This window comes from Macaca nemestrina, chromosome 17, assembly GCF_043159975.1.
Source record: "Macaca nemestrina isolate mMacNem1 chromosome 17, mMacNem.hap1, whole genome shotgun sequence".
In the NCBI taxonomy this organism is placed as follows: Eukaryota; Metazoa; Chordata; class Mammalia; order Primates; family Cercopithecidae; genus Macaca; species Macaca nemestrina.
The window spans coordinates 73,227,966-73,248,676 of NC_092141.1; the positions used below are offsets into that span (position 1 = coordinate 73,227,966).

Here is a 20,711-nt window from a genome sequence, read left to right on the forward strand (position 1 = left end):
ACACAATGACACCTCGCCGCCCTTCATTCGCCCTTGGAGTTGGCTGTGTCCGAGACTGCATCTCAGAGGAGGTGTGTGTCCAGAGGTCTCAGGGTTGCTCCTGGTGCCCTGTGAGGCATGAGGGGAGCAGGATGGGGTCGTGGCAGGTGGAGCTTGTGGAGGGCAGGAGCCAAGCTGGGTGCAGCCCCCGCTAAGCTGTCCTGGGGTGGGTGGGCCCTTGGGGTCCTCCCTTGTAAGCTGCCCCCGGCCTGGCACTGCAAGAGCAAGTAGAGCCTCACCTGTCCATAGAGAGGGCGCAGGGGAAGGAGCAGGTGTGTTGGGAGGATCGCCAAGTCCAAGCAGACGTCAGCTGAGCTCATTCCACATGCTGCTAACCCGCTCTTTGGGGCACTCCCCACCCTTGTTGGCCTCAATGGCATTTCTCCCCTCCTGGGTTTCCTGGTCCAGTATCCTACCTACTGTACCCATACCCCAAACTCTGCTCTGAAGCCCAATTCTTACCACGTGGCGTGTCTGTCCCAGCTGGCCACCTTCCTGGAATTCAGCCCAAATTAATACTTTGGGGAACTTCCTGCAAGGTTTCAAAGAAGCTTTTCTGATACACAGCCACCATGGAGGGTGTCCCAGTCCCTGGACCCTGCTGTGGATATGAGGACACCCATGCCCCACCAGCCGAGCCAGCTGCAAAGGACTCATAGTCCAGCCCTGGCCACCCAAGAGGACAGTGAGCACAGCCTGTCTGAGAATGGTATTTGAATCTTTAAGAAAATGAGACTGACTCCAAAATCTAAAACTATCTTTATTGTGGTTGGCTCGACATAAGATGCCGCCATCAATCAGCAGAATTATAAAACTGTACAGGAGGTACAAAAATAGGCTGTTTAACTTAGATAATGACCCTCATGTGTCTTCAAGCTTTAAAAATACACATAAAACTTGTACAATCTGGCAGTTTATAAAATATAAAGCTAAAAAGAGGATTTTGGGTTCCACAAAGAAGACTGTATCACACAATTAACACATACCAATTAAACAATTAACCATCCACACAGAAGACACAATGGCACAGAATTCTTAAAAATCACCTAAAAATTAACATTTTACCCCGACCAAATTAATCACCCTTTAATGACACTACTGTAAAGCATCCGTCCCATGGAAGGATACAGTATCACTTTTCCAGTTTTAAAATGGTCAGGGGTAAACAAATCTGATGTGCTTTAAGCAAGTACAATTGTAACTGGATACATTTCAGAGTAAAAATTAAATAAATATAAATAGGTTAAATAAATAGGTCATTGCAAAAAGAACACTACACAAGGTTTGCATCTGAGAATGCAGAGTAGGTGACTGGTAATGCTTTCTAGGTAAGTGGGGACTCCCCGTCACAGCTTTAGGGACACTGAAAGGGAATACTGTATCCACCGAACACATACACAGCACACAGGGGAGGTGGGGGCTTTGGCCAAAGTGTTGGTTAAGGCTGCTCCAGTGGGAGGCTCATTGCAGTCACGTTCTTTGTGGTTTTCCAATGTCTACAGAAAGGATTTAAGCGCTGGTACAAAAAGAACCAGGGTTACTCATGGGAAATCACTGTTTCATAAAGATAACAAAGTAGAGGAGGGGAGTAGACCATTGGGTTTAAAAGATGGTGTCCAACCTGGGAGGGTGGAATTTCGGCTCACCTGGAGAGGATGCCTGATGACTTCCTGCCAGGAGAAGCCAAAGCCAGGACACAGTCAACCAAAATGACTTCAGGATGGTGAGGGAAGGAACAAGGAAAAGAAACGCTGGGAAATTCAAAGAAAGGCAATCTCAGACACTAAAAGAGCAGAGAGAGAAAGCGAAACGGGGAACTTAAAGAGGCTCCTTCCAGGACGCTGGACTTCTCTTCCAGCACAGAAGGCTGCAAAAGTGGAACTGACCCCTCTTCCCAGAGGATCACAAGGCCGAGGATCCAATGGGCACACTACGAGGATCCAAGGAAAGGATAGAGAAAGAAACGGCTCTGGGAAAGCCAAACCTGGCCAAAGTCCAACTGCCTGAAAAGAAAGCAGCCAAGATGAGAAAGTTGTACAATCCAAAGGTCCCCCCATCTGCATGAGCGGTTTGATCAGCAACCAATTAATCTCTCTCACTGCAGCGAGAAAGAATTGCCAAAGATAACTGAATCACATGCACACAAAACCTTACCAAAGGCTCAGGGCCAACTCTGATAAGGCCCTTTCTTCTAGAGTTGGTGGGAAGAAACTGCTGGATCTCTCACCTGCAGATCTTCCAGAACATCTATCTGTAACTGATCAGAGTGATGTCTCCTTGGAAGGGCCTCTGACCACCACTGCACCGAGAACACAGCGGGAGGCAGAACACCTGCGCACCCAGGAGTTCACACTTCAGCTGCTAGATTGCTTCGCGGCTAATCAGGGAATACCAATGCTCCCCAAGTGAAAATGCTTTGGTGCCTCATGACTTGTGGACACTTCAAAAACTGAAATTAGGCCGGGCACGGTGGCTCGTGCCTGTAATCCCAGCACTTTGGGAGGCCGAGGCAGGCGGATCACAAGGTTAGGAGATCGAGACTATCCTGGGTAACACGGTGAAACACTGTCTCTACTAAAACAAATACAAAAAATTAGCTGGGCATGGTGGCACGCACTGGTAATCACAGCTACTCGGGAGGCTGAGGCAGGAGAATCACTTGAACCCAGGAGGCAGAGGTTGCAGTGAGCAGAGATCGTGCCACTGAACTCCAGCCTGGGCGACAGAGCAAGAATCTGTCTCAAACAAACAAAAAAACTGAAATTAAAAGACTCGAGAAACAACAAGAGAAATTCTGGCACATGTGCCCAACAGAGGTTCAATACAAGGTTCAAGACAAGATTTAAATAAGTCATAGTGTCCTTTGGATTCCTAACAGATGTGACCAAGTTCCATCTTAAAGATGAAGATAGCGTACAGTATTTCTAAAAAGTTCAACAGCCTTCCGGGATTGGAGAAGTCCCATAACCTGAACTACAGATCAAACAGCTAGGATGCAACACGATACGCGATGGTGCAGAGCTGTTCTGGCCTGAAAAGAACTTTCCACTCGCTGAGCACAGTGGGAAACCAGAATTCTCGAGACTAGAACTGGATACACCAGATGATGCCCAAGGTGTTTTCATGACAAGTACCCACACGAGATCTCTTCAAACAAATCCCCCAGAGGATGGACGGGAACCTGGGCTCCTAAAGGTGACTAAGAGGAGAGACCAGAGGTGATTGGACCAGATCCCTGTGATTCTGGGACAGAAGAGATGAAACTGCAAACACGTGCCCTTCCCCACACACTTCGGTTTCTTTGTGGCAGCAACACTTTTTTATTGTTGTCTCTCATCACAAGTTTCAGGAAAGCAGTTTTGCCTGTCTTGTTCATTGCTGTATCTCCAGCACCCTATATCCTGCCTAGCTCAATACAGTAAGTGCTCAAATAAAATACACTGAATAAATGATTTTGAGAAATCTGGGTGGTTAGAAACTAGTATAAGCAGAAAAGGCATTTGAAACAGTTGTCTCTAGGCAAGTAGGGCTAAAGCAGGGAGATGACACAAAATTGTGCCGCTAGAAATCACCTGGGTACTCCCAAAGAGAAAATCTGTGCTGAGAACAAGGTGGGGGGCAGTCCCTGTGGCAGTCCCGCTAAACCACTCGTGGCAGCTTCTCCACCTTCTGATCCTCTCTTGGGTTACTGCCAAAGCCCACAGGTAAAGCGCCTTGCCGCCGTGTGGGGAGCAGTCTCAGACCACTTGGCACACGGCAACGAGCAGCAGGAAACGCAGTCTGGCCACGTTTCTGAAAAGTGCACAGCCTTGCTTAGAAGACGCCAAGGACACTGACCAAGGGCCAAGGTTCCAAGGCCTAAGTGAGGTAATCAATGAGATTTAAGGATGTAGGATCATGTTAATAGTAGGCACAAAAGTCACTTTAGCTATGATGAAAGGAGGAGAACTGAATTCTATAAAGGCAGAGTAAGAGCTTTAGATGAGTAATCATGATACAAATACACAAACAGAAAACATCTTACAACATGAAGAAACAGTGATTTCTCTGTGAGTGAGTAAAATTCAACAATCCCATTCTTAATACTGAATGGAGTCTCTGAGTTCACCAGCCCTGAGCCGCAATGATCCCCCAAATGGCTGGAGAAAGTACACGGACAACATCTCCTTACACGGTAGGCTGATTGCATTTTAACCTCTAAGGCTCTTGGGAGAGAAAAGACAAAAGTTTTGATGGAAACTAAAGCTAAAAATTATGTTAAGTTTAGAAAAAAACAGTATGGCACAAACATAATCTAGAGACTGTTCAATACATTTACATAGTGTTGCTATAATGTTTTACTCTTCAGCATTAGAGAATGTTCTATACATGAACACTCTTTCTTGAGGGGATGGTGATTTTTGGTACCACAAAAAAATAGAAGATGTATTCTATCTATTTATTCTTCACAAGTAAGCTTCAAGTTTAGCTTACTCATGCTGACATAGCATTCTACAGTATAATTAAAACATAGTTATTAAAATTTGCCAAGAAAAACAAAACAGCTGGCCCATGAAGCACACAGTGACCCTGGCCTTGGCCCCACCCTGGCCCTGACTCACCATGGGCCTCTTGTTCCACCAGCCTTGGGGACGAAGGAGGCTGACTGACTACTCGCTGGCCCAGGGCTTTCTCCTGATGACCAGGAGGGTCCCATTCGGCAGCCTCCCTCCGGTCCTGAAGGCTAGTCCCTGTCTGGGTCTTAGCTGCTCTCCTTGAAGGCCAGGGAATCTTTACCTCTTGCCCCAAGCACTCCTGAGCACCACCTCCAGATGGCCCAGGGCACATCCACCAAAGGCCACTGTTCTGGCCACTGGCACTGAGCCACGACTGCCTCCAGAACACAGCAGCCTCTTCATTTCTGAGACCTGCAGACACGACCCCACCTGCTGGCATGCATAGCTGACCGGTCCCTAATGCCATGCCTCATGCTCACGGCTCCTGCCTCTGTAGAAACACTAGTTAACAGTGACCTGGGCTACTCTGGGCACATCTGTGATCAATGAGGCATCTCATACCGCAGGACGACACCCTCTGAACTCCATCCTCCTTGTCAGCATCCCCCACCACTCAAGTCCGGTCTCCAGCGAAGGCTGCACTTGGTGCGTCTCAGCCTAGCTGCCCCAGCACGAAAGCAAAATGCAGGATTCCCTCCTCCCCCTTCCTGAAAGGCCCACAGACTTGACATTAAGCAGGAATTAAAAAAAAAAAAGTCTGAAGCAAGTTTATCCAGTAGACGGTTGGGGGTGCTACTCGCGCTGTCTTTGAGGCTCTCCTTTGCAGACATCCTGACTGTAAGGCTTTTAGGGCCAGCATCTTCCCAGCTCCCTGTAGGTCACGAGGGGCCACTTCTCCCACTTCTTGGGGTCAGCACGGTCCTCTGTGGGCTGCAGAGCAGGCGGCTCAAGGCACTTGGTTTGGGAAGCCTGGTCTCCCTGCAAAGCTGGGAGGTGTCAGGCTCTAATTGTGGTGACCAGGCCCTCAGTCACAGCTGGGGCCACCAGAACAGAGGGGGCCGCCCTTGCTCAGAGGGCGTCTGGAGTCACTGGGGGCTGGGGCTCTGGGGGCCTGTGGAAGTAGTAGGGCTGGAAGAGTCTCTCGTGGCTGCACAGCTCCATGGCCCGGTAGGTGTGTGCGAGGAGGTGGGGGAAGCGAGACGTGAAGTAGCACACGAAGTCGTCAGGGAGGGACCCCAGCGTCTCCCGCACCTCCGCAGGCAGTTCCCGGTAGTGGTGCTTCTGCAAAGAGAGTTGGAAAGCTTGGGAGGTTAGAAAGGGGTTAGAAAGCTTGGGAAGTGTTGGCAAAACACCCTTTCATCATGCAAGGAAGAGAAAGAATATGAGTGTTGGTTGGTTTTTGGTAAAGAAAAGGAAAAAAGGCTTATGTATCCAATAATCCAGCCCCATCATCTCCCTTGCTTCCCTCACTCAGGAGGAGGCCTCGAAGCGAGCAAGGCCCAGCCGGTCCAGCGGGGGCTCAAGCCTTCTGTGACAGTCAGGACCTGGAGACACTCCTGGTCACCTCAGGAGGAGTAAAGTCGCCTGAGACTGGAGTGTCTGTCCCAGCGGGGTCCCCGCATTCGAGGCATGTTTATACATGTTCACACACAGTGGCTGCATCAGACAGGGAGAAGGCCCCACAAAAGTCAGTAACCAGAGACCAAGAGGGACACGGGCCGCAGAGCACTGCTTCCCAGAGCTTCATCTGCACCTGCGTCCCTGAAGGGAAAACCAGCATAAAAGAAGCAGTAGCCTGCAGTTTGTCAAGTCCAGCTGAAGCTGCCTAGCTCCTGAGAGATGAGAATGCCAGCACGGATAGAAGATTTATCAAGAATGGATGAAAGGAGGAAGGTGTCCGTGTCAGCGTGAGTAGCATCACCAACCATCTACTGGATAAACTTCCTCCCCAGTATTTACACACAGCTTACCTTATTTCTCATGGCTCGGAGGAGATCTCTGACAGAACCACCTTTATAGGTCCTGAATTTACGCAGGTCTAGAAAAACATTGAGGGACGCAATGGGTAATCAAATTTAAAACTAATACATTCTAAAAGAAAACAATTCCCGGGTTCTGGGGATTACGGAGTTGGACTGAAAGGTGAGGTCACTCCACACCCAGTCACAGGAGCAGATACTCCCATCCAACCCAAGGGCGGTGTCCCCCTCAACCCCACCTGGTGATTGCACCCAGATCGGAAATGACCACCTAGAGCATGACACCATCACTCACCTGTCACTCTAGGGAACAAAAACGAAACACACATCAGTGTAACCAAACCACAGGGGACACACCCAAGAAAGTCTCAAACCCGACAAGTGGGATCTGGGGCCTGAACAGCCTGGAGCGTCCATTTCCACGTTTACTTCTTGGAAAGGCGGCAGCGGCTTTTGCAACATGCCCTCTCACACGCCGCAGTGTGCTCACCTGTCTGGAGAGGGACGGTGATGTTCTCCCGCCAGTCCATCTTCACCACGGCTCTCCCGCCTCTCTCTAACTGCTTCACAATCGGGCCATCCAGGGATTCCTTTTCTATTCTGTCGCTCACGTCCTGTGAGAGAAACAAGGGCAGCAGATGATGGACAGTGCCGGAGATACTGAGAGCTGTGCGATTGGGATTCTGAGTAACAGATGGTCACTGGCACATGAGCCATGAAGGGATGACGGCCCCTAGGCCCAGACTGCAGCCTGCCCCCGAGCTGGGCAGCAGGCACCCTGCCCTCTGCCTCCCTCATCCGTGTCTTTCCCTGTGAGGTGCCCTGTCTGTTCCTCATGAAGGACGGGTCCACAGAGAGCTTCTCCATGACAGAGAAGCTTCACAGAGTACACCTGCACATAGACCATGAACGCATACCCTGAATTTCACATGTGCACACACGTGCCATGTGTATGAAGCCACAAGTGCAATCTATATCCAACGAACCAAAACCAAAAAGAAAAGGAAAGCTCAGATTTGATGTGCATCCTGTGCTTTGTCTACTCACTGAAACATGGTATGCTCAAGCCCATAACTGGTGGAGGGTCGCCACTCCTCCCTCCAACAGTAGAAAAGACCAGTGAAGCCGGGCCTTCTTCTCAAAGAGGAAACTTGGTGGCAAGAGTATGGGCTCCAGGGGCTTCTGTTGGGATTCAAACCTTGCTCTGCATTTGACTTTGGAAATAAGGAGAGGGTCAGGAAGCACCCAAGTACAGGCCTCTTGAAGTCCCATCAGTAAGACAGGTCGACAGCTGAGGACACAGGGAGTGGTGAGCCCTGCCTACATCAATGTTAAGTAGCCTTAGGAGACCGTTTTCTCAGAGCAGCCTTTTCTATGATGAAGACGAAGCCAGACTGGCTGAATTCCTACTTTACAATTGTCAGAGAAAAGCTGTGGAGAGGTCAGATTGTCAGCTTGGGTGCACTGGGAACACACGTGTCTGAGCTGCAAAGCTGTTACAGCTAAATGACCTGGGTGGAAGCCAGGTGTGTTTGACAGACATATACCTGGAGATACTAAGCATTTAAATCCTGTCCCATGGTGGGTGAAGGTCCCTTTGCATGGGTTTTATTCGTGTTCTGTATTTTGTGATGGAAATGACCTGGCTGGTTTTCACAAGTCCCTGGAAGACATATGGACTTGAGAATTTTCACATCATGTCCATGGACACAGTGACCAATCCTTAGGCTATAACATGGAAGACAGCATTGAACTCTCCCCAGCCCGATCCATCTGAATGGTTTCTGAGCCCCCACCTTGGGCCAGGAGGCAGGGACACACTAGTGAATGCAGTAGTCAAGCACTCCTGCCCTCGAGGAGCTTACATTCTGGGGGCTTCCCTCTGGCCAAGGCCCCAGTCCAACCCCCGGAGAGCATGACGGTCACTTCTGAGTATGGTGCTCACTAAAATGTACTCTGCCTGGACCCAAGGGGAAAAGTACTGCCCCACAAGCCTGTTCTTCGGAGCCACGCACTGGGCAGGAGGCGATCGGGTGAGTTATGTTCAATTCATACATGGAAGACTTTGAAAAACACATTACCTCTTCAAAAGTCACCTGACATTGTCACAAAGCTTTTAAATAGTCAAATTGCCAAAGGAGTTCTAACTTTGCAGAACCTATTTTAAGCAAAATGAGATCTGGGCAAAGACTGTGTAAAAGATGATAGAACCAAATACAATATAAGAAAGCATTTAAATTTATGACACTTGGGCTGGGTGTGGTGGTTCATGCCTGTAATCCCAGCACTTTGGGAGGCTGAAGCAGGCAGATCACCTGAGGTCCGGAGTTCGAGACCAGACTGGCAAAGATGGTGAAACCCCATATCTACTAAAAATACAAAAAAAGTTAGCCAGGTCTGGTGGTGCATATCTATAATCCCAGCTACTCAGGTAGCTGAGACAGGAAAATCACTTGAACCTGGGAGGCAGAGGTTGCAGTGAGCCAAGATTGCACCACTGTACTCCAGCCTGGGTAACGGAGTGAGACGCTGTCTCAAAAATAAATAAATAAATAAATAAACTTAAGACACTTGAATGAAATTACATGATGCCTGAGATTTGCTTTGAAATAACCTGGAGAGGGGAGAGGGTAAAGGTTAATACTTGTTGAACCTGAGGGATGAATAAAGGAGTGCTCGTTAATAGCGTTTAAACATTTATGTATTATATGTTTGGAAATTCCATAATCTAAAACTTAACAATTATGGCACATCCATATGAAAGAATACTATGGTCATTGGAATTTTAGAACTTTAACATGAAAGATACAATTGAAAAAAAAAAGCAGGTTCTGAAACTGTATATATGGTTAGATCCCAAGTATACTTTTATATATGAAGAAAACATTAAAACATCAGCCATGATTATCTCTCAGTTTTAGGGTAATAGGCAATTTGTTTTATTCTTTGTCCTTTTCTATATTTTCAAAATCTGAAAAACATTAAATGAAGACTCTGGATAAAGAGAACAAACGTCTCTACCTGGAAGAACTGGAGCTGCTTCTCTAGGCTCCAGAAGAATGGGTGTTTCAGCACATGCTTCGCTGAGGGGCGTTTCTGAGGATCCATCGCAATCATCTTCTCTATCAATTCACGTGCAATGACGTCTTCTATAAAGGAGGAAAATAAGCAACTCACGATTACCAGTCCAAAGTCACAGGGAAATACCAAAACTTAAAAAAGGTGCATACCCTCTCATTTATGATTCTATTTAGAGGAATTTATTCCAATCAAATAATTAGGAACAGACACAAAACCTTAGCCAATGAGGTGAGTCCTCACTGCATGGTTTGTGAAGGAAGTGACTGTCAACATCCAACATCAGAGGCCCGAGTGGATATATTACTGTGCCTCTCTACGCTGGGCCATGAGCTGTTAAAATGCAGCTGTGGCTAAATACAGATTGTTGTGGACAGACATTCAAGGTGACGTTGAAAAACGTCCATGTTGCAAAACAGGATGCAGGATTTAACCTTATCTTTATAAAATATGCATACACGTCTAGATAAATGACTAGAATAACATATATGCAAAGGTATTAACAGCCATCATTTATCCCTGTATAATGGGACTACATGGGCCTTTATGCTAATCTGTGTTTTCTACAATAAGGAAAATCAACCATAAACAAAACAATAATTTAGTTTTAATTTTTTCAAAAGGCAGCATTGGAGTGTCATGGGCCAATTACCAGCCAGGAAAACCTGAAGTCTGAAAGAAAGACTTATTGCACCCACACCAGGAGACCAGCAGGGTGAGGATAAAGCTTGTCTGTCCCCAGCCCAGCATGGACCGCACCTGCTGACCACTGGCCCTCACAAGAGAGAAGACAATTTGTCTTCCCAAATGCCAGTGCAGGAAGGGACCACAGATTATTTAACCCTCATGTCACCAGGTAGAAAAAGAAGGTCTCCAAAGGGGGCTTTGTCTAGGTCACACAAGTAGTTGGTGACCTGGAGGAATCTTGGAGCGTCTCAGCTTTAGAAGGTGGTGCCCCAGGGATAACCCTACCAACCCTCTACCAGATTTGGCACAAGTCTGTAGGTTCCTGAGGCCTGTGGGGTGAGCAGCTGGGGCGCCAGGGCCTCTGTGAGTACAGAGGTGGCACAGCCCAGCTCCGCAGGGCCACCTGAGGCAGCTGAGGAGCTGCTCCCAACCCCGACCCCTGGACTGCTCACCGTGCTTCTCTGGGTGCAAGCACTCGAGGCTGCAGGCACCCAGGAGGATGTTGGCCTGCCGCTGCAGGGACTTGCCAAAAGGGTGGCTGCCCTCAGAGATCACGTAGTAAAAGACGCAGCCTGCAGAAAAGATGTCCACCGTGTAGGTCTGAAAAGAGACATGAGGCATGAGAGGTGTGGGAGCAGAGTTTCCATCCTCACTCACAGCCAGGGAGGGAGGAGCACTGCTGCTGCTTCCGCCACCTGGAAGGTGTTCTGGGAGAATCAGCTGATATACGTGAACTGCGCAGAGCAGTGAGGGGTAACCTGCAGCACTGCATGGGTGTCAGAGGTCACAGTGGAGAAGCTGGGCTTGGAGCCACCTAGAAGCCCCTGGTTCCCTCTCATGTGAGATGCGGACACTGACAGCATGCTCCTCATGGGGTTGTTGTCAAGAGAGATGCATTAGTATGCAAAAATGGTTGCTTGCGATAGTGCTTGGCCCATCAAAAGCTCTCCTGGCTGTTATATATTCCTTACCCCCAACATGAAAGTGCTCACAGGCAGGGTCTCTGCGTCATTGCTTTCCTGCTGTACCCCCAGGGCCCAGAATGGTGCCTGCACACAGTAGGTAGCAAAATTGCTAATAAGTGAATAAAACAGCTTATGATTCAAAAACAGCCCCAGAAACAAACTATCTGACAAGTTACCAAGGAGGTCATTTTTGATGTTAATCCGAGAAAGCCTCTCACTTATGCCATGAAACCATTCTGTGTCTACAGACGAGCTTCCTTTGAGGGAAATGTACGTTTGTGTTTTTTAGCTCATGCTACCTGGGGTGTAACACCAGGGTGGTTCCTGAGCACAGCTCAGGTCCCTGTTACTAGGCCCCGCCTCTGAGATTCTCCACCAGGTGAAGTGAGGGTCTAGTGAGAGGAACCAGGGGTTCATCGCCTTCCATGCTGGAGGAGACACACCTTGAACAACACAGCACTCTCAGCCTCACAACAACATTGTGAGGTGAGCAGAGCAAATACTTTCATCCCCAGATAAGAATGTGGATAGAAAGGTTGCATGACAAGCTCAGGGTCACTGCTGGATGTGACAAACCAGGATGGCATTCAGGTCTTCCAATCTCCAAACCTACCATGCTTTATTCCACCTCACCAGATTTTCCCTTAGGAAGGCGCTGGATTCAGGACAGGAGGAACATGGCCGCCACAGCTGGAGCTCGCCCCTGATTCCCAGAGCTCTCCGGGTCTCCCACGCCCCCTACACTCTGTGCCACCTGCTGTCCCAGCATAGTCAACACTAAGGTGAAGAGGCATCTTTCCAACCTGCGTGGCCCCAGTTATGTTCTTTCCCAAACTTATTATTGCCACTTGTCCTTGTAATTTGAATATTCCATAAGCTGTCAAACATGAGTGCCACGAATTTTGAGGTAAGCTGAATCTTTAGAAAGACTCCACAAAGGAAAGGGAATGGTTACAAGAGCTGTTGCGGCATTCGGTGTGGTGGACTCAACCGTAAGGGACTGGGTCACGAAGCGTTAAAAACCAGGCTTCTGCTCTCAAATCGCTTAGGAAGTGTTTGAAGTGTCCAAGCCTCCATGCAGAAGTGGCACAGGAGTGTGCTTAATGCAAGCTGGAAAATGAGGACTCCAGTCAGTCAGACCCAAATCTGAAAAGACCTTAGCCTACAGTACAAGATTTCTGTGACTTAAGGGCTTATATTACTTGCTTTAAGTTAAAATTAAGTGTTACGGCATGTGTACGTGTTTTTATGATTCTTCACTGTAACTGACTTCTTTGATGAACCGACCAGCTGCTGGTCCCCAGTGAGCTGGGTAAGAGAGGACCATATCTAATCCACTCAAGATGGCTGACCCATCCAGGTCTCCATCGGGCAGTGTCCAAGGTGAGCCTCAGCGACCTGTGCTAGAATAAGGTGCTCAAATGTGAGTGCACTCCTAGCAAATGGATGCAGAAGCCAGCTTGAAGGGGTTCCAGGTTGACCAAATTTGGAACAATTTGTGTATCAAAAGAAGTAAATAACAAAAAAAGGATGAAAATGGATTATAACATTAGTTTCAAAATCCTTGAGCCCATAGTGATCAAGAAAAAAAAAAAAAAAGAGAGAGAGAGAGAAGAAAGTGAAAAGAAAGCTCTGCTTTACAGAAAAATGTCAGCTAATAACGCAGAAGAATTTCTACTGAACTGAGTACTTCAGGCAAGGGTGATCAACACATGCTAAGCCACTGCGTGAGTGACTGTCAGTAAACAGGATATCACATTGTGCTGAAGGATCACCCCAAATACTAACAACAGAGGAGGAAATGAACCCTTATGATAGAGAGATCAGCTGTAGCATCACTAAGAGGAGGCGATAACAATCTTACAGATACGATCTTACAGATACAATCTGCCATCACATGCTTCCTGATGCAGAGACCTGTGATCTACTCATGCCAAAAACATTTAACTTGAACCTAATCAAGCCTCTACACCTGACTTCTGGTTTCCAGGAAATACGAGGAATACAGAGAAATGTTCAACGTTGTCATGAGGAAACAAGTAAACAAATCAGAATGGGGCATTTTATAACCCACTGCCTGGACTCTTCAAAATGGAACTTCAACATGGAACAAAATATAGGTGGAAAGATGTGTAAATTCCAAGAGACAGAATCAAATGTAATGCAAGACACTTGATTCCATCCTGGTATACAAAACCCAGTAGGTGTCGAACCCAGTAGGTAGCTAAATACGCAGCTCTATAAAAGACATTTGGGGACTAATTGGGGAAATTTGAATATGGATTGAATATGAGATGATGGATAGAAACAGTATTAATTGTTGAGGTGGGATAATGGTATTGTGGTTGGAAACACAATGTATTCCTTAGGAGACACGTGCTGAGGTCTACAGGGGTGAAGGGTCAGGATGCCTGCTACTTATATTCAAATGGTTCAGTAATAGGCAAAGATAAAGCAAACGTGGCAAAAGTTTTAACAAACGTTGAATCTAGGTGGAGGTACACAGGTATTCATGTTAACATTCTTTCAGCCAGACGCTGTGGCTCATGTCTGTAATCCCAGCACTTTGGGAGGCTAAACCTGAGCCCAGGAGTTTAAGACCAGCCTGGGCAAAATAGCGAGATTCCACCTCTAAAAATTTTTTTTCTTTCAATTTTCTCTATGTCTAAAAATTATCAAAATAAGTTGAGAAAACAAAAAAATTTAAAAATAATGAAAACTTGAAGTTTGCTCACGCTGTGCAAGTCCTGACTTCCCAGTTTACCAAAATTAAAAAGGGGTTAAAAAGTGATTGATTTAGCTGGGTGTGGTGGCAGGTACCAGTAATCCCAGCTACTCAGGAGGCTGAGGCAGGAGAATCGCTCAAACCTGGGAGGTGGAGGTTGCAGTGAGCTGAGATCACGCCACTACACTCCAGCCTGGGTGACAGAGTAAGACCCTGTCTCAAAACAAAAACAAATAAAAACACAAAAAAACAAACAAAAAACCAACCAACCAACAAAACAAACAAACAAAAAAACAAGTAATTGGAAGAATAGGGGAAAAAAATAGATAATTGCCCACATTTGCCCCTTTAATCATCTGAACATGAGATGACATAGAAAGTTCATACAGAAGCTCTTGGTGAAAGGAATGCCATTCTCCAGCTACACGGGCATCAGCCCCCGAACCTGGAATTTAAAGGTTCTACTCCTGAAGATACAATGGGCTGGTTCTGTAGTTTTCAAAGGGCCATAGCCTATTACTCACAGGGTTCTCCTTACAGTCTTCACTCAGCATCTCTGGAGCGATCCAGCCTTCTGTGCCAGGCACCCCAGATCGGCGGCTGAAGCTGTGCCTGCCCGCTGCCAGCTTCTTGCACAGGCCAAAGTCAGAGATCATGGCCTTGATCTTGCCATGTGCATTGGGCATGGATATGAGAATGTTGTGGGGCTTTAGGTCTCTGTGAACTAATAGAGAACTCCAGATTAGTCCAATGCTTACCAGGAGCAACCCCAGGCCTCCTCCTCCAATGGGGAGTATGTCCTCGTCAGACTCCCAGGATGCCTGCCACCACCTGGCTCTGGTATTCAACTATGTAGATTCCTCCTCAAATTCTTACACCACTCATCTTTGCTACTGGCGATGTAGCCAAGAGATTGAACAGAAGCAAGGCCCACCCAAGCTACTGGTTAGCCCCACCTGGGTCACTGATTACCCCTACCCAGGCTGTTGGCCTGGTAAAGCGCGGCCTCTCACCGATGTTGAGGGAGTGAAGGTGGGCCAGGCCCGAGGTGGTCTGCTGCAGCAAGGTGATGGGCTCCAGGCCGAGATGCGCAAAGTCCTTCTGCTCCACATACTGCAAAAGACATGACAACGAGGTCACGGCACACAGTCCTCAGGACTTGGCCCCTCAGCTTGTTTTCTTTGATACCATTTTAAGAAAGAAACGGGAAGTTTTACTGACAACATTCTGTCTAAATCTATATTTTCCAACAAGGAGCAAAGCTCCAATCTACTAATTTACAATAAGAAAGATAAGAAGGCAAGAAACTCAAGTTCATTGCCTCATATAGGTAAACCTACAAAGGAATCCAAATGATACTGATAGAGTTTCAAGGTGAGCCTGGAAACTGAACAAAAGGAGTTTGCTGGATGATCTTAAAGCCTAGAGTTACCAGCCGGCATCCTTCAAGCCCACACCAGCCATGACTGAAGATGGGAAGAACAACTGTCCAGGTTTCCTGGAGGCAAAGAGGGAGAGACATGCCAACTGCAAGCAGACTGCCCAGGCATGCAGGGGGACCACCCTGTTACAACTAGAGGGATGAAAATGCTCCACATTTTGACTGTGTATGTGGTTAAATGGGTATAGACATTTGTCAAAATTCATCAAGCTGTACATTTAAAATGAATACAATTCACTGTAACTTTTTTTTTTTTTTTTCTGATGGGTTCTCACTCTGTTGTCCAGGCTGGAGTACAGTGGCACAATCACTGCTTACTGCAACCTCGATCTCCTAGGCTCAAGCAATCTTCCCACCTCAGCCTCCCAAGTAGCTGGGGCTATAGGAGCACAGCACTAGGCCTGGCTAATTTTTGGTTTCTTTGTAGAGATGGGGTTTCACCATGTTGTCCAGGCTGGTCTCAAACTCCTGAACTCAAGTGATCTGCTCACCTTGGCCTCCCAAAGTGCTATGACTTTAATAAAGTTAACAAAATAATAAAAAAAAATCAATCCACCTCTTGCAGGGTGGCTGCACACAGCTCGATGGCAATGTACTGGAATTGCCGGTCCTTCTCCGTGCAGAAGTAGCGGATCACGTTCGGGTGCTCATCTGATTCTCGCAACAGCTGGACCTCACGGTCTGCGAAGCTAAAACACTCGGGGAGGATCCTCTTCACGGCCACATCACGGTTGTCAAACATGCCCCTGCGGGATGAGGAGCAGGAGTCGTGTCTGGTAAGCACGAGTCAGGCTGTGTAAACGAGGTGAGAACCTGGGTCCACAGCATTCAACTACTGCTTCCCAGCCTAGAGGGCCCCGACTGACTGCCTGGTGGCCCCGGAATCATTGCTTCTCTCAGTGTGCAAGCTCCCTGGAGGCGGGACTCCAAGTGCCTAGGTCACTGCTTTGACCCTGTTGTGCTCTGAGCCTGGCACCAGGCTCGCAACCTGACAGGCAACAACTTAGACACCAGGCGGTGAGGGCAGGGGGCTGGCTAATCCACTCACCGGTACACAATTGTGCCCTCAGCTCCATGGCCCAGGACGTCCTTGGGACAGAAGGAAATTTTCCCAACTATCACCATGCTGGTTTCCTCATCTGGGACAAAACAGGAAAAAGAGAGATTGTTTCAAACAGATTATCACCTAAAGAACCTTGAGGTTAACGTGGTGGCAAGCTTCCTGACCTCAGATTAAGAGATGGGATTTAAGAGGCACTGCACCCCAGACTGCTGCTCAGGAAGAGCCTGCCGGGCCCGCTCCCCATGTACACCCAGGGCTGCCTCTTCCCCCTGCCCCTGCATTCTGTTTCTGCCTTTACCTTACTGTGTGATTGCATATCTTAAAACCTTCTGGAAGGCAGGCATTCTCCATAGCGTTTCATATACTTATACATATTTATTGTGATATAGTTAGAATGGTTTAATGGTTAACAACAACCACGAAAGTCCACTGTAAAGATCCGCACTGAAACACTCAGGAGGCGGTGGTGGACACGTAAAAATGAGAAGACTGCCCGGGACAGAGGGCTCTGAGGTCCCTGCACCAGCTCTGTGCCAATTCGCTCAGAATTGGGGCTCTGACAACTGGCTTGAGCCAACTTCCACAGAGGAAAGCAGATAAACTGTGACACTTTCACACTTGGCCACCAGCTGGCCCTGGGAACTCTCTCCAGCCCAATGGGCAGCTCACCTCTGCTCAGCCGCGACACCCAGCCCTTGTGGAGAGACAGGGGGATGGCCAGGGTGGTCCCCAGAAGGCCCTCTGAGGGGGAGATGCCAAGGGATGGGGCAGAAGCCTTCCTGCAGAGACCCTCAGAGTGCCAGTTAGAGGAGAACACAATGCATCCCTGAGAATGGCACTTTACAATCTTATGGAGACTCCTTGGACTTCTCAGGAGGTGCTCGAACAAAACACGAAATAGCATCAAGATGGCAATTGGCTTTACCTCCGTCGTCTTGCTCCAGGGAGGGGCTGCTGCCAGCCTTGGAGGCAGAGCTGCCGGAGCAGAGCGAGTGGTTGGAGGCCCTGGGGGACGTGTTGGGGCTGCTGGTGCCCGAGCTCTCTGAGTATGGGCCAGATGTGTCCAGAAGCTCGCCGTCCTGAGCCGTGTCTCCAGGTGGGTGGAAGGGCAGCTGCTGCTGCTGCTGCTGCAGGAGCTGAATCTTCTCCAGTTCCTTCTGGAACTGCTGGTGCTGGAGCTGCTGCTGCTGATGCATGCTCTGGGAAGAGAAACCCATATCCAGACAAGGGCAGCTGTTCCCACAGGGAAACAAACAGCTGGGAAGGGACAGGTCCCAGTGGTGGAGGGAGCATGTGTACTTTATGTGACCCCACAGGGCACAAAGAGACCAGTGAGAAGGCACCTGGAGGCAGAATCGCTTTGACGACTGGAGGTCTTTCTGCCGACTAGTTAGATCCTTGCTCGTACAGCCCACTCCCCAACCCTAGGAGGGGCTGGATGGCCACCAGGGGAAGGACTGTGTCCTAGGCTGAGGGCTGTGCCAGTTTCATTCGGTTCTAAAATTCTGTGATTTTTATGAAAGTCTGAGAGTTGTTGCAAAGGTGAAACCAAACAGGAAGCACAGGTAGCATGGCTGAGCCAGTGGTGGGTGGGGGCAAGCCCCAGGTTTGCCATCTACCATGTCTGTGTGTTGGCTAGAGGCTAGCGCACAGATGCTCAGTAGTCCAGAGGGGCAGGTGAGGAAGCTGTGCTCCCCTGCACACACACTGCCAGGAGGTGGCAGTGGGGCTGACACATGGGGAGCCTGGCTAAGGTCCTGCTTCCCCCTTTCATCCCATTGCCTTCCCCGTGGCCACATGCCTCTCAAATACCTGAGGATTCATTCTGTAATTACCTGAAGTAGTAGCCATCTGTGATTATCCCTACCCATGTCTAGGAGGTGGACTGAAGGGACTTCTGTGAGCCACCAACCCACCAGGGAGTCATCTCTCCTTCCCTCCACCACGGGATGGAGTCCTGGAAATGCTGCCTACTAGCTGGGTACCCGTAAGGAAAGTTACTTAGCTCCTCAGGATCTACTTGCTTCCTTTGTGGACAAAAGAAAATCATTATCGACCTATGAGGTCAATAATAATGACCTCATAGGACTGAGTGAGGTGAAAAGTGAAACCATCAGGTGCAGACGTGCCAATGGGGAGTGCCATAAAGGGTCTGTCATTCCCATTCCTGGGCGGGTCATTAGCTTCCTGAGCTCTCAGGTAACAGCGTCTCCATGCTCTGAGCAACCTGCTGAAGGACCACTCCCCTCACATATTTCATCCCAGCCACAGCCTGCTCCGCTACGGAGCCTGCTCGTTTCCAACTAGGAAGTAACGGAATGGCCATGCTGCCTTTTTCACACAAGCTGATCTCACGGGCAGCTTCTTTTTTCTTTGATTGGTTCTTCTCCCCAGCAGACGTTCTAATGGCAGTTTTTAAGAGAGGAAAGGTCTTCATCTATTATCCTTATTCTTTAAAAATACAGATAACTACTCAAAATCATCTTTGAGCAAGGCTTATACATCAGCTCTTACTTGAAAAACACTAAGATTTAGGTACCAAATTGTCCTTTTCTGGGAGGCTAGTGTCTCTTTAATTATGTTTTTGAAGATAAACACTGACTTTTAAATGGGGAACGAAATGTGCTGGTTGTTTTTGTCTCGATCTCACTGACGTGAGGTGACAGGCAGAGAAGCCCCAGAAACAGGTGGAGGGCAAAGGAGAAGTGCTGAGCTTTACCAGGGGGTAGGTGATGATGAAGGCCACCCAGCCAATCAGCAGGAAGGTGCTCAGGATGATGGTGGCCACGTCCTTGAGCATGGAGTCCACGGGGGCCTCGGGCCGGGCGGGGGCATGGGCGGGCTTCTCCTCCACATCCCGAGACACGGTGGTAGGTGCGTTTTCTGAAGTCTGGTCAACCAGGTTGATAACCTTGCATGGGAGAGAGTTGCGACATCACTGCAAAACTTGTAGCCAGATACAGATGAGGCCAGCAATCAAGAGAGGCAATCACTGTTTACAAGGATATGACTGTACTGCAGGGTGTTGTATTTGTTTTAAGCTCACCAAAGATCATGTAGGCAGATAATTGTTGCCTCCTTCAAAGCAATTGCTTTGAGAGACCATGCATCTTTGCAGTGAGGTTATCATTATTCAAAAATAGTTTTTGGAGCAATACTTTTGGCAGGTGTCTTCAGACCCTACATATTTTTTTTTTGAAAATCCTCAAAAAGGCAAACACTTCCTCCTTTGATGGTAGGTTCAGTATCCGGGAAAACTCTGAAGTCATCTGTAGCAAAGTCTGGTGAAAAATTGGTCTTTGATTTAATAATACCATTTCTCATTAAAAGGAAATTCGCACGTATATGGAGACGCATGGCTAGAAAGTAATAAAGCAGTTTTGTGTTGCCTGTAAACCGTCAGTGTAATCCCAAAAATATAATTTATTCCAGTAGTCCACTATTTCTTCAAAGTTTTTAAGAAGCATCAGAAGTGTTTGTTAAAGAAAATTTAGAAGCCCAAAATTAAATCAGATAAAAATGGAGCTTCCCTAGAGTTCCTCAGAATCTCCAAGACTTCATGGAACATGCATTTAGAAAAATGCATTGATTCATTCTCAAATATCTAGTATTCCAGGTATGCAGTTATCATCTGCCCAACAAAACTAACACAGCCTCCATGGCACGTGCTGAATTTCCCACATGCTAAATTTCCCGCACACTCACACCATTTCACCCCTCCCCCCAGATGGCTGCCTAGAATGTTCTTCTCTCCCCTTCCAGGTGTACCCCTCTTGTTCGCGTCTCTCCCACAGTGCCTCCCACATTTTGGGGGGTTTGTGGCCTGCAGAGTGTATAGGAGGCATCTGGGCATGTGGCCAGGGACATCTGTATGTCTCATCACCATACAGATGCACCTCAGAGTATTTTAATACTTACTTTTTCAAAGACTGTTGTTATCCAAGACTAGATGGTTAAATGTAAAGATCTGACCTGTGGCTACCTCTGGGTGTAAAATTAAGGACACTGTCTTATTTTCTTCTGTATGTGTTTATTTTCTAAGTGTTCAATAATGAATATGCAGGACTTTAATAAGATTATAGGACAATGCTGTTTGAGATTGCTGTTTTAGGAATCAACATATTTCTCCAACTGGGCTACCTCCATAGATGATGGTAAACAGATACTGGGCCCTGGAATCTTGAAAGTCCACAATTTCCTTTGTCTCTGGATAAAATCTAAATCTCTCAACCGAATTT

At 47.8% G+C, this 20,711-nt stretch overlaps 1 protein-coding gene across 3 annotated transcripts in view; it reads right to left on the bottom strand.

The window, feature by feature from the left end:
- Positions 1-779: 779 nt before the first annotated feature.
- The window catches only part of LOC105468993 (endoplasmic reticulum to nucleus signaling 1), a 90,936-nt gene continuing 71,004 nt past the window's right edge, over positions 780-20,711 (bottom strand). For all 3 annotated transcript variants that reach the window (XM_011719504.2, XM_011719502.2, XM_011719503.2), the window contains 11 exons: positions 19,193-19,384; positions 17,399-17,672; positions 16,459-16,549; positions 15,967-16,156; positions 14,983-15,082; positions 14,494-14,693; positions 10,732-10,879; positions 9,536-9,663; positions 7,005-7,128; positions 6,506-6,573; positions 780-5,816 (listed from right to left, as the gene is read on the bottom strand). In XM_011719504.2, coding sequence (XP_011717806.2) covers positions 5,604-5,816; positions 6,506-6,573; positions 7,005-7,128; positions 9,536-9,663; positions 10,732-10,879; positions 14,494-14,693; positions 14,983-15,082; positions 15,967-16,156; positions 16,459-16,549; positions 17,399-17,672; positions 19,193-19,384 — 1,728 coding nt within the window. In that variant the 3' untranslated portion in view covers positions 780-5,603. The remainder of the gene's footprint in view (positions 5,817-6,505; positions 6,574-7,004; positions 7,129-9,535; positions 9,664-10,731; positions 10,880-14,493; positions 14,694-14,982; positions 15,083-15,966; positions 16,157-16,458; positions 16,550-17,398; positions 17,673-19,192; positions 19,385-20,711) is intronic.